This window comes from Netta rufina (genome assembly GCF_964035555.1).
Source record: "Netta rufina genome assembly, chromosome: 4".
In the NCBI taxonomy this organism is placed as follows: Eukaryota; Metazoa; Chordata; class Aves; order Anseriformes; family Anatidae; genus Netta; species Netta rufina.
The window spans coordinates 47,156,935-47,170,149 of record NC_140127.1 but is presented as its reverse complement, the minus strand read 5'-3'; the positions used below and the strand labels follow the sequence as shown (position 1 = coordinate 47,170,149).

The 13,215-nt window shown below is 49.4% G+C and overlaps 1 protein-coding gene across 1 annotated transcript; it reads left to right on the top strand.

Moving 5' to 3' along the window:
* Positions 1 to 2,193: 2,193 nt before the first annotated feature.
* EREG (epiregulin) lies at positions 2,194 to 10,696 on the top strand (the record flags this gene model as incomplete). Its single annotated transcript, XM_084286812.1, has 5 exons — positions 2,194 to 2,239; positions 8,179 to 8,262; positions 8,732 to 8,855; positions 9,427 to 9,573; positions 10,582 to 10,696. The coding sequence occupies 5 exons, from the start codon at positions 2,194 to 2,196 to the stop codon at positions 10,640 to 10,642; spliced, it is 462 nt and encodes a 153-aa protein (XP_084142938.1). The 3' UTR covers positions 10,643 to 10,696.
* Positions 10,697 to 13,215: the final 2,519 nt, after the last annotated feature.

Here is a 13,215-nt window from a genome sequence, read left to right as displayed (position 1 = left end):
TGAAATCTGCAAGCGGGGATGTCTGATGTGGAATCACATACCACGAGACCAAGAAAATTACAGAAAGATGAAACAGATGTATATATGATACTTGTTTTCCATGTATTCAAATCTGAAAGAGGAAATTCCAATGAATTGCTCCAATGGTGTCAGCGTTACTCGGTATCTGAATACCGGTACAGGACTATAATTAAATGCTCTCTTTTCAGAGGATAAATCAGGTAGGAATTTAAGGGTGAAATTAATTATAAAGTGGAAGTTCTACAGTGATGTTGCTTTTAAGGCATCCTGAAAAATGCCCGCATACAGAAACGCTTTCCTAATGGTTGCAATTCCTTCCTTTACTCACTGAAAGAGCAGACAATAAAATCCTTAATAAGGGGGATCAGCCCGAATTAAAGAAGCAACAAAAACAGTCATGTGGCATCAGAAAAGCTACCATCTGCTAACCTTAAGGTAGTAAAGTGATTGTATGGGGATAAGCCATGACCGTAATGCTAGAGGGAGAAAAATGGACTCAGAAAAAGTGTCAGATTAAATCATGTCCTGCTTTCTCATGGAGTACCAGAGTGTATGCGCTGCTGGCACGCTGCTTTTAGTTTCATGGATCCTGCCAACTCTCCCACCATTTGCATAATTTGCCTGTGCTGACGTAGTTCAATAGTAACACATTGATCTTTTTCATTTCAGCATCTCCACAGTTCCATAGATCTGAAAAAACGTTACCTAAGCAAGCAGGAATGTGATTTGTAAGTACCAGGTCTATTCCCAAACTGCCTGAATTAATGCGTTTATTGCTCAGAACTGGAATCTGAACATGGAGATAGATTGTGCCATATTCTGCAGTATCTATCTTCTATAGTTAACTCTCTTGTATCAACAACCACTTGTAAAGTAGGCAAACTGAATACTTGAGTTATCAGCTATTAAAACTGCACCTTGCTATGAATACTCAAATTCCTTACGCTACGAGATATGCTTATCAGTCCTGCAATAAATTGGGTATCACCTTGACTTTTTTGGTGCTCAAAAAAGGTAAGGCAGAGGAAGAAGGTTTTTGCTTTAGAAGGAAAAGAAATATCCGCTGTTGCTGAGCAGCTTCTTCAGAGAAGAAGCATTTGATATTTCAGGTAGGCGTGTACAGAGGGATGTGGGGGTGGATGTGCCCGTCAACTGTCTGATGATGGGATGTAAGTGCAGAACGAGGTCTTGCTTAACCTAGTCATAGAGTGCATGGGCTTCAACAGGATGCATGAAAGGATTAAAAAACCACCAACAACCAAGTGCTGACAGTCAAGGGTCCTACCTAAAGAACCAAAGGACACGTTGGTACCCAGCTGGGCTGGGGGGGCACTGCAGTGTAAGCACCTGCTGACCTGGAGCCTGTCACAGCCTGTCGAGGTGCGGGGTGAGGTGCTGGCATTCCTGCGGCCTGTGCTGGAACTTAATAGACCCTTTCTGCCCCTAGCCCTGAGGCTCACGTGAGCTGAGGGTCACTTGGGAACTGATGGGAGATGAGGAAGGAGGGGGTAGCCTTCCGGCTGCCCGCCCTGCTGTGCTTTCTTGCTTTGCGTGCAAGCAGTGACGGGCCGTGTCGCAGCCCCCCACGCAGGCAGGGCCCCCCGGGCAGCTCTGCTCAGCATCCACCCCGCTCCCACCCAGTCTCACACCACCGCTCCTGGCACCGATAAATTGAGCGCCAGCGGTGCCACCGCTGCAGGGTGAGCTGTGGGCGCCAACTCCTCGGCCTGTTTGCTCTAAGGTGGTTTTATGGCCACGAGAGCCGTATGCAGCAATGTTTGCTAAAAGAAGGGTAACCCAAGCACGTGTATCCGGACGGCAGCCGAGAACCGGAGGAATTTGCCCTGCCAGCCTTGCCCTGCCTGCCCCACAGCATGGCTGGGGATGCCCCCTGCCTGCCCTCGGGCCATCGCCACTGGGCACGGGGGGACAGGCGGGGAGGGCCCCGGGTGCGGGTGCGGCGGGGCAGGAAGCGAGGCCGGGCGAGCACCTGCCCGGAGCTTGGCCAGAGTTTCATCACCGCTCCGCCCCGCCTCTCCCGCAGCCCCATAAAGAGCCCTGGCGGCGCGGCCGCCGCCACAGCACTCCCTGCCACCACTGCCTTCCTCTCTTCTCCTCTTCATCATCTCCTCTTCTTCATCTCCTCCTCTTCCAGCCGGCGACATGAGGGCGATGGACACCGGCCGCCTGCGGGCCCGCAGTCTGCTGCTCTTCCTCGGTGAGTGCCGGCGGGGACAGGGCTGGGGCAGTCGCTGGCTGCTGGAGGACCTCTGGCCACACGCGGGGCGAAACTTGTCTTGAGGTGAACACGGCGCGTTTGTTCCCCGAGGCAAAGCGGCAGGCAGGGCTGGGTGTCTGCGGGCTGAGGAGAGGAGCGTGCAGCTCTCGCTGTCAGGGCGCTGAGCTGTAGCAGGGCACTGCTTTGCTCGCTCTGTCTCCGTGCTTCTCCCCTGCTCAGCCTGCAGCGCAGCCCTGGCTGAGGCAGAAGGAGCTGTTCTGTCACCTTGTCCTGCCTGGCTGCCTTCACCCGGGCTGTGCTCCGGGTGAGTCCCCGCAGCAGCAGAGGCTTCCTTCTGCTCACAGAACAGGTCGTGGCCTCCCGTGCCTTGATACTTCACCTCTCTACTGGGCACGTGTTCCTCTCGCATCACATAAGCTAGCTGACAGCCTGAACTGAACGTCCGTGTCCTGAGAGCATCGAGAGCCCCAGAGCCTGGGTGCTGGCAGGGACTGCGTGTAGCTGGCCTTTCGAGATGACTCAAAGTATGTGGGCAGCAGGTGTTGGAGGCAGGATGGCAACCTGGAGCCCTCACACACTGCTTTAATGACAGGGCATGTTCTCACACTGCCAGTGCTGGGCTCGGGGTCTCAGGTGATGGGGAAGCTCAGTCCCCAAGACCTCTTTTTTGGGACAGATGTTCCCTATCTGCTAACCCCACTGCAGCACGAGTTTCTGTCATCTTAGCCGGGTATTTCCATAAGGGCTTACAGATGAGCTGCTGCAGCATAACATCTTACTTTCAGTGACAGCAGGTTAAACATCTTTCAGCCTGTGACTCAGCCATGCTTCGCACAAAACTAGCACTGGAAGGAACTGGTGTGTCTTCATGGATTTGTGTACAGATTTATTTATTTCCGGGACAGGTACAAAATCTAATAGTAAGGGACAGATTAGTCACAGCTAGATGGCCTCATAGCAACTGTTATGAGCACTTTACTGCCCTTCCATCCCAGGTCAGTAAAGCTGGGAGGCCCATCCATAGCTGATGTTTTGCCAGACTCGAGAGGTTCACCACTCAAAGGCTGAAGCCTAACTCTAGTGGCACTCATTGTCAGCTTTGTATCTGGGCTATCACAGCAGAAAGGCAGTGACAGGAGAGAGCTGGCACTTGTCCCTGGGGAGCTGTGGCACTGTGCCAGCCAGAGAGGAGGTGGCAGTGATGGAGCTGAGCCCTGGCCCTGCCTTTTCCGTGAGTTACTGTGGGAGCCCCGAGCAAGAACTTGCCCAAGGTCTCCTTGCAGTCGCTGTAACACCCAGTCAAGCCTCATATCTTCACACTCATGGGCTTCAGGAGCTGCCAGTCTTATGGTTTACTGTGTTGTGTTTGTCTGGCCATGGGCAGGTAGGCTCAACACAAAGGTTGGTAAGTCTGGAGATGTGAAAACATCAGTGGCAGATGTGTCTGGTGGGGAGAAATAACAAATTTCTACTTCTGCAGCATAGGGAGCTCTGCCCCGTGCTCATGGCAGAAAGCAGAGTGGTGCAGGAGCAGGGGCAACATGTGAATAAGATCAGTGTTGTGCAGGTCTCCACGGGGGTGGAAGCAGCACTAAGATGACTGGGTGCACACAGTAAGTAATTATCCGCATTATCTCTGTTTAAGTGCTGGCACAGTGCTGAAGGTGATTGTGTGGGCCTGCAGCAGTTTAGGAGCAACAGTCCTTCCATGCAGGCTGGTGTTGCCAGGGCTGCTGTAGAGCTGCTCTGGCCTGGCCCTGGGTGTCCCCAGCTTGGAGTCTGCAATTCTGCACTCAGGGGTACAAAATTCAAGATGGGGAAATGCAGGCGATGCTTCCCAAACCATGCACGGGTGCTGCAGCCTGTTGCCCTAGGGGTAGTTTCTTTGCATCGCTCTCAGCACCATCAATTTTGGTGCCTCCGTATGAAGAAGTGGCCAAAGTAAGGCAGACCAAGAGGGGTGGGGAGTGGGAAGAGCTGTTAGCATCATCTCCTTTCACATGGGTGAGAAGAGCAACCTGTACAGCCTGTATGTCTCATCTCAGGAAGAGGAGTGTCTGGCACCTGTTTTGCTGGGCACGGCCAGACAACTAGCACCGGATACATCCCACCTGAAGCATCAGTCAGAAGCCAGGCGTTGTATCCTGAGCGCAACGATGAGATGCATCACTCTGAGGTGGTTAAAAGGATCTCAAATGACTGCTTCCCCTTTCTGAGGAAGCATGCCCAGCATGCGCGGATAGCCTGAACTCTGGAAATGCTGTGGTTGATGTGAGCAAGGTTGCACAACCGAATCTTGAATAAGAGCAAGCTGTTAGCAGAGCATCCATGGCTAACCCTGCATTTTCGTGGTCCTCATCTGGAACACAACCACCCACCTGGCCATTATTTGCAGAGGGGCTCGCTTGGTCTGGGGTGGCCTGCAAACATCTGTGGCTGCGCAGGGAGGTTAGCTGCAGAGACAGGGAAGGTTAAGCACTAGAGTTAAGTGGTGGTAGTGGTGATGCTCACAAAGCCAGTGGGACAGATTGGCTAGCTTCAATGTTTCCTCCAATGTTTTCTGCTTATTCTATGCAAAGAAAGCCCTAGACACTCTGACATGCTCTGGGTGTGTGAAATCAGGTGATGGGGGTCCAGCTCAGTCTGTCCCTAGAGTTAAAATGGGCTGAGATCCACCAGGTGCATTGCTGCGCTTGGCGTCAATTTGGAAGTGCAACCCGAGTTAAAAGTGTAGGCACTGTCTCTGTGCCACAGGGACCATGCTGCTGTGAAATAGCATCAGGAAGTCTTGTCCAGGTGATTTGGTGTGTGACTTGTGATCTCAGGGACAGGCAAAGTAACTCAAATGATGGTGGGGCCCAACACCTCTCAGATACCTAACAACCTGCCTTTAAAGTGGGGATAAATCTTGTAAAGGTTCTCAGTTAGGTTTATCCTGTACGTACATCCTTCATCCTTAGCACTCAGCAACTGGAAACTGTAGCTGGCTTTGAGTGGCTGAACTGATAATTAGCCCTTGCATGTCATCTCTGATGAAGGCTGCAGGAAGCTGAGGCGGCCGGCCTCTGTTCCTTATTCTCCATCCTGGTCCTTCCTTGAAGGATGAAAGCAGCAGCAATATTCCTGTTTGAGGAGCAGCTGCTGCTGTCAGAGCTACTCGTACAGCGAGACCCGTGGTGTCAGCCGGGGCACTGCGCTTGTGTGCTGGCCGCATGGCACTCGCATTCCTGTGAAGCATAAATGAATACCAACAATCTCATTACTCTTATCTTGTACCCTGTAGAGTATTTGCTCAGTGAACAGCGAAGGAATAAAAATAAAACTACCTCTCCCAGGTCCTGTATTTGATATATATCACTTGATAAGTATTCAGGGAAAGGTTTTCCTCTGTCCCTGCACCATGTGGATCCCTTATCCTCCTGCAGGATCCCCCTCCCAGTGATGTCAGAGGGAAAATATGTGCATGGGGGAAAGGGCAAAACGTAACAGTGCAGAGCAGGAAGAACTTTGCCCACATGCCGAAAATACTGCTGGGTGTCAGCAAATATCCACGCCTGTGCTCCAGCCTCTCTGCTCTGTGTGCCTGCAGTCAGGTGGAGGAGGCTAGCAAGCTTTTATTGGGCTTTGTATGAGCAGGTGTATTTTAATCTGTCCCTCACAGGTGTCAGGCATTTCCTCTCTAGGGACAGGTCCAGCTGAAAAGCAGTGCCTCTTTCTGGAGCAAAGAGAAGAGCTGAGCTGCCTCTTAAGCGTGCCCAGGTTGGAGTTTGTCAAATGCAGAAGCCAGGGGCTGGTGTTTGTCAAGCTGAGAATTTTAGACTAAAAAGCAGCTGCCTAAATTGCTCAGAGATCAAGGAAGAACGCAAGCTGAAAGACAAGTTGTGTAGGCTAAAGGAGATCTTCAGTTAATGAATCCATCTACTTAACTAACTGTGATAGAAGTGGACATCTCAGGTACACCCAGCGTTTTTTTGGCTTGCTTGATGTTCATCATAGTCAGGTGGCCCCACAGACCAAATCCTGCCGCAGCACGTCACACAGAGGCAAAAGCAGCAGGAGATGGGTAACAGGAGGGAGGCTCAGGGCACTTTTGCCAGTCTCAGGACTTCAGCATCCCTTCTTCCAAAAGTACGGCATTGCTTTTGGGATGGGGCTGTCCTGTGCCACAGGTGCGCCTTGCCGAGGGAGCAGCTTAGTCCATGGAGCACTCCTGAAATATCCCTTTAGTTCCTGGGAAGAAGACTTGGTAAATCTTCTTTTCTCAGCATCCTTTGGGACTCCAGGTCCCTGGTCAAACCTCATAGCCTGCTGTTCTAGCTGTAACTGAGCTGCTGTGGTCTGTCAGCTGATGCACTTGTCTTTCGAGCACTTGAATTTTCTGTTGTTCTTACAGAAGCATTAAACCGCTGATTCTGATTAAATCTATACTGAACATAAGGTGCTGTATGAAAAAAAAAAAAACAATAATAATAATAAAAAAATCCCACCCTGAAAGTAAACTTTCTGGTCCTGCCCCATTGGAGTGAAAGGCATGTCCTGCTGAGTCATGCTAGCAGGAGCAGCTGTCTCTGGCACAGTCTCTGATACGAGTCCTGTATCACTGCTCTGTTTCTGTGGCTCTTGCTGTGGTGGACTTCATCTTTGTCCTTTCCTCTAAAGCATGGTGGAAACCTGGCTCATTAGCTTGGCAAGAAATGTTATGGAGAGGAATGAAGGGAGAAGTATTATGTTTAAAGCAAAACAAAAGAACCCTGTCTCTGTAAGGTAGATGTTCCTGCTGTTCTTCTATCTAACTGAACTAAATCTGAAAGGAAACCTTACTAATCACCCAGAAATGGATGAATTGCAGGAAATTCGTAAATTGCTGCTAGATTTAACACTGAGATGTAATGAAACTTTCTAATAACTGGAGTTGAATTAGAGTGATCAAGAAATTATGAAGGCACACTCCCTCCATTAGCCATGCATGACCTGACAAGTTAATAGAGGCAAACAGCCCAAAGACACAAATTACAGACTTCTGTGGAATGGGGCTGATGACTAAACAGTTCATGAGCAGGTTAGTTTATGACCACAGCAGGAGTGTTCGCCAAGTGGATTTTATGGCCAGCTGGGGCACAAACATTGACTGTTCCTTGTGGGCTGGCCGTGAAGCTACAAGTGCATTTGCTGGCCTTCAAATCCTCGTTGGAAATGTTCATTTGACTTGCAGAATACCTGAAAGCTGGCCTTGTGCAGTAGATACCCTGAAAAGTGTCAGAATGCTTTATAAGATGCATCTGTTTGAGAAGGGAACAAGGCTCCCTGCTCCCCAAGGGAATGCAGCCGCTGCTCTGGCAGCCAGGCTCCTCAGCCTGCCTGGTGCAGTCTCACAGTGTGGCTGGTACCCACATCAAACCTGCTTGGAAGGGACAGTTCTTGCTTTTGTATGGATGGTGAAGGAAGGATGGAAGTGGACCCATTTTCTGCTGGGGTGTTCTGAGATGAGTGACACTGGCCCAGGATCCGTGTGCTGGTCTATATGTCTCAGAGCCAGTGACCAAAGAGGGTTTGGTATCTCATGTTATCTTTGTGCAAGTGAGCACAAGAGTGAGTGTTAGTGCAGGAGCTGGCCACCCTTTCAACCTGGTTACAGCAAGTAGAGGGCTGAGGAAGCTCACTCCTGCAAAATGGTAGCGTATGTGTTAAGCCTACCTCAAGTGGTATGTGGTCTCTGAAGCCAGCAGCAGGGTGCTGAGTCAACAGCCAGGCTGACTTGTTGAGTCCTGGGAAATCCTCTCCCCAGGGACTGCTGTGACTCAAGGTGTTCTCTATTTCGATCACCAGAAGAACTTCTCCTGTGATGAATGCACAATTGTCACACCTAAGCTTACCCATACTGAACAAGAATCTAACGTTGACTCTTTATTCTCTCGTAGGTTACCTATTGCAAGCAGTCACGGGCACAACAGTGATCCCATTATGTGAACCTGGTGAAATGGAAAACTGCACAACTGCACTAAGTAAGTGTACTGCACAGCTCTCTTTGCAAGCGACAAGTCTTTGGTTCCCATCTTCCTCAGGCTGGTGACCTCACCGAGCCACCCTTGGAAATCACTTTGACTCTGCAAATAACTTACTGTTGAATCACATTTCCAGCATCCCACAAAATGTTCACTCTTGTTGAGCGGGAGCCATCTTACAACCTGTATTTCCTTAAAATTGCCTTTTCAGACTAAGATCTGTGTCTTAGATGAGAATACCTCTATAAAAGCAGAAATAGGTAAAGTGGAACTTGTAAGGAGAGAGTCGATGTAACTCTAACATGGGAAAATCCTCTCCTTATTCAAAAGGCTCACCTGCTTCAGTGCCTGCTGCATTACAGCTTGGTTGGTAGCTAGGCTGTTAGTTTTATTTGTAAAGCTTGCACATTGTTTGGGAAACTGAAAGGGAAAATAAGGCTGATGAGATGCTAACCAAATCTCTCCACAGTCCAAACAGAGAACAGTCCTCGTGTGGCTCAAGTTGGGATAACCAGATGCAAGCCTGAAATGAAAGATTACTGCTTCCACGGACAGTGCGTGTACATAGTGGACTTGGATGAGCACTACTGCAGGTATGGACAGAGTGCAGCGTGTCCTGCAGCCTCCCTGAGGTGGGCTTTGAGATGAGCTGCACGTGGTCTTTGATCTTGCTGACACTTAGCTGGATCACCAACCCTGCAAGGCATTAATGCTTACAAGAACTGCAAAAGGAGCAGTATATCTATAACAGACCTCAGCTGGATTTAAGCAAGCATTAAGTATGTATGTTGGCAGCAGTGAAACCAGAGTGACAGTCTTAGACACCTGAAATTAGTCACCAACCCACCTTAAACATGGTACACTCATTCTGCTCTGCCTCCTGTTGTTCATCTGTAGTTAAAATAGTGTGAGATCCAGACCTCAGGCAAAGCAGCAAGGTCTCTCCTTTGATTAAGTCTAAAAAAGAAAGACCCTCTAGGCATTTTTAAGGGTGTTTCTCACTTACTTGAATGATGTGCATCCATTCCTAAAACCACGTGGGCTTCGGTTATCTAAGTTGAAATTGCTTGTCCCTGAGGAAACAGGCCAGTGGTATAGCATGCTTTGTGGAATGCTAAAATGTAACCCCATGGCAATTTCTCTAATTCTGCCTCTCATCCTCAGGTGTGATGTCGGCTTCTCTGGTGTCCGTTGTGTGCATTCGGAACTTGTCAGGCAACCCCTCAGCACAGAGTATGTAGCACTGACAGTCATCCTAATCCTGCTTTCCCTCATCGCCATCTCCATTGCAAGCTACTACATCTGCAGAAGGTAAGAGACGTCATCTTCATGGCTCAGAAAGGCAAATCTGTTGTGTGCATAATAAGATGTCCACCGAGGGCCTCCAGCTGGACTTGAGATACTTAGGCTCACTTGATTACATTGAGGTAGTCTGATAAGCAGACCTGCTGGCATGAACCAAAATAGTAGTGTGATGACTGCACAGCATACCCCAAACTGAAGGCAGAGTCATGCTTAGGCAAAAGTACCTGCAGATGCTCTTTGACCCTATTGGAGAACTGTGTAGGTTAGTTCATGTCTGTCTTGGAGAGGGTACGTTGAGGTAAAGGAGCGAACAGACAAGGGGCAGAAAACTCTAGCTGCTCTTGTTGGTAATGCCATTTCCCCAGTCAGCAGGAACTGGAGAGCAGTTGGATTAATAGTAGCCAACGTGTCCATCTGACATGTTGTTGCGGTGACTGTGCCATATCGCAAGCATTGCCTTATCAGCTTTACCACGCAGGACAGCAGTCTTCTCCACTAACAGACACAAAAGCATCAAGAATTGTTCTTCATGCTCATAACTAATGGTAAGCTACTGTCAGAGAGCCGAGAAGGTGGAACAACCCCCCGAGGGAGATCTCAGCTTCACAGGTCTGATAGCTAGGTGGTAACTGCCGTAACAACTCTTCCCCACCTGAAGACTCCGTGGCACGTCATATCAAACAGAAGATGGCCTAGCTGGTTAGGGTACTCAGCCTTATTGCAGGCAAGGATCCAGCAGGATTTCGCAAAGACGAGCCTACTGCCAGCAGCAAGACTTTAATGCAGATGTGAAATCGTCAGGGACAAGCTGAGAAATGAGACTCTGCCTGCAAGTTATCTCAGACCCAGAAATAAGCACAGACAAAGCCTAGCTGCTAGAGTTGAAACAAGCACAAGGAGGTCATGTAGAGTTTTCTTTCTTCTTCCTTCCCTCCCCCCCACACCCTCACTCCCCAGAAAGTCATTTGGAATTACTGGCTTTCCAGAACTGATGTTTCTCTTCTCTACTTTCAGGTACCGACACAAGAAGAGACATACGAACACCAGTGAATACAAGGAGGTCGGTGCCCTGTAGAAGAAACAATCGCTTCGTCCAGTGTTCTGTTCATTCGGACAGACTCAGAGTCTTCCCATCTATTTAAATGTTATTTTTATTAACAATATTTACAATATTTATATCCTTTTACAAATTTCAATTGTTTGGTGATCCAATCAGTATAGGTCAAGCATTTTATTTTCAGTGTTTTATTTTTTTATGAAATATTTCTTAATGCGAACCCCACGTAAGTGGTTCTGTGCGATAGAGATATATTTTTGTAAAAAGTGGTCTTACTCTGAAGAGTAATTTTATATTTATTCTTGTGAATATGTTCAAAACAATTTTACTCATTGAAATAAAAGTTCTAGACAAAGTCAAAATGTGTCTGTGTTTTCATTGAAGTGAAGCTTGGCTTGACTTGGCTTGGTTGAGCAGGATGTTTGAAGCTCCAGCAGTTAATTTTGGATGGACAAACCACTGCTTCTAATACCATGCACCTTAGTTCCAACAAACATTGCTATTAGCCAGCAAAACTGAAGGAAGACTTAAAGGAACAGTGCAGCTCCTAGTGCTGCTTATCCAGGCTGTGTGACAGCAGCATGGATCTGGGCTCATCCCTAAATTCAGGAAAGTTGTATTGGATATGTCCTGGATTACAACAGTGGCGTTTCAAGTTAATCAGCCTCCACAGCTCACCACAGTAGCACACTGCAACTTGGTGTATGAATCTAGCTACAGGAAGAAAGCTCCTGCAGGAGCAGTACCAGCACTCCAGTCCTCCCCATACTGTCTGTTGTAAAAGCTGTGAGCAGGGGAAAGGAAAGCTTGCAAGTTTGTGCTCCATGCAGATACTTTGCTGGCCTGAAATAAGGCCAGAACAGCCTGCTGGGTTTAGCCGCACCCAGCGTTGTGCTTGCTGTGAACAGGAAGGGGCCTTGCAAAACTTGAATCATCCACGTTAACCCCACCGCTTCTCACGCTTCAAGAATATGTGAGACGAGTGCAACCTTGACACCATTCCTGGTCTTTGCATACTGCATTGCTCTGTGTTGCTTGATGTTTGTGGGTGTGCAACAGGATCTTGGTAAGGAAGCTGGTGGGACCTGAGACATCACAAAGTGAGAGTGCTATTGCAGAAGCTCCCGTCTCTGTAAGGAGAAGTGATGCTTGCCCAGCACATTGCAAAAGCTTCCAGCTCAGTCAGGCAGAGGCCCTTCTGGAGGACTAACCTGGCTCATTCTCCATCTCCTTCAAGTATCATCGTGTCTGAAGTGCTCTCAAGATCAAACAAGTGAAAGAGGGGATCACCAGAACCTCCCTTCCTTGTTTTTCCACTGTGTGTTGAAGGTAACAGTGCTTCAATCCGCCTAGTATCATCCCATCTCTGTATCATCTTGTCTCTGTCTTGCCATGGAAAGAGACGTGGGAGCTCTTCCACGCACATCTGCAGCAAACAGGCAAAAGGAGGCCAATTATAGCAAGGCTCTGGGCAAGGAGTGGTGCAAGGAAGACCCTTGGAGCTAGCAGTGGGAGGCAAGGTGGGACAGGTTTGCCCAAGTGCTCTGCCCCTGGCCATGCGGCCTACACCCTTTCCTTTGGAAAAGATGAGTCACGTGAAATGATAGCTCTGCTTCTTCCCTGCCTTGGTACTCACATCCTGACTTTGATTTACTTTCCCTGTTATCTTCCCGCTTACAAGCACCAAGCACAGCACGGGTGTGGTCGGGCAGAGCGGGGCTGCAGTGAGATAGCTCTGCCCAGATTCTGCCCATTTCCACCGCTCTGCTCTTCCCCAAGCTGCCCCGAAGGCAGTGCATGAGGTGAGGAGGAGGAAGGATGTCTACTGAGCAAAGCAGAGGTGTGATCTGAGCACAGACTGACCTTACTCACGACAGATAGCTCCGGCAGCACGCAGCAGGAGGGCCCAGACGCTCAAAGGCACCGGGTGTGAGCTCTGGTTGCAGTGCTGTGGCCTGGCACAGTGGCAATTCCTGTGCTCCTCACTGAGTGCTTTGTTCACTGTGGACCTTCTCGTGTGCCTGCACTCGGGGTCCCTCTCTGGCAGACGTACCACTAGCTTCTGGGGCTAGGCGGCACTGGTTTTTCCCTGGCATCCAGTTAGAAGGGGACTGTTGGTCAATCCCTGCTAATTGGGCCTGGTGTCGCAGGGCCCTCATTAGCTGCTCTTCAGCTTTTCACTTCCTCTCTCCTTCTCCTGTAATCCGGTTGTCACCGGGGAACCTGTTCTGCTGGGTGACTGGTGACAGTGAATGGCAACCCCAGCCCCAGCCTGGTGCTAGCATGGCCCTCTCCGCTGGGAAGATGGGGCAAAAATCAATTCTTGGAGCCTCCTGCCGTTCCTGCGGTGACCCAGTTAGGATGGTGACACATCTTTGTTTCCACCTCAGGCTTCCCAGCTTGGCTGTGAACCGCTCTGGCCGGTCTCTGTTCATCCTCCAGAAACTGTTCCTGGACTCCGCGGCAAGGCTCAACCCAGAGGCTTTGCTCCTACTCCCACACACTGCCCTTGCTGCTCCTCTTGGGGCATCACAGAGACTCCAGCCGCTCGGCTAACCTTTTGTAAACGATGACCCCGTGTATTTGAGGTG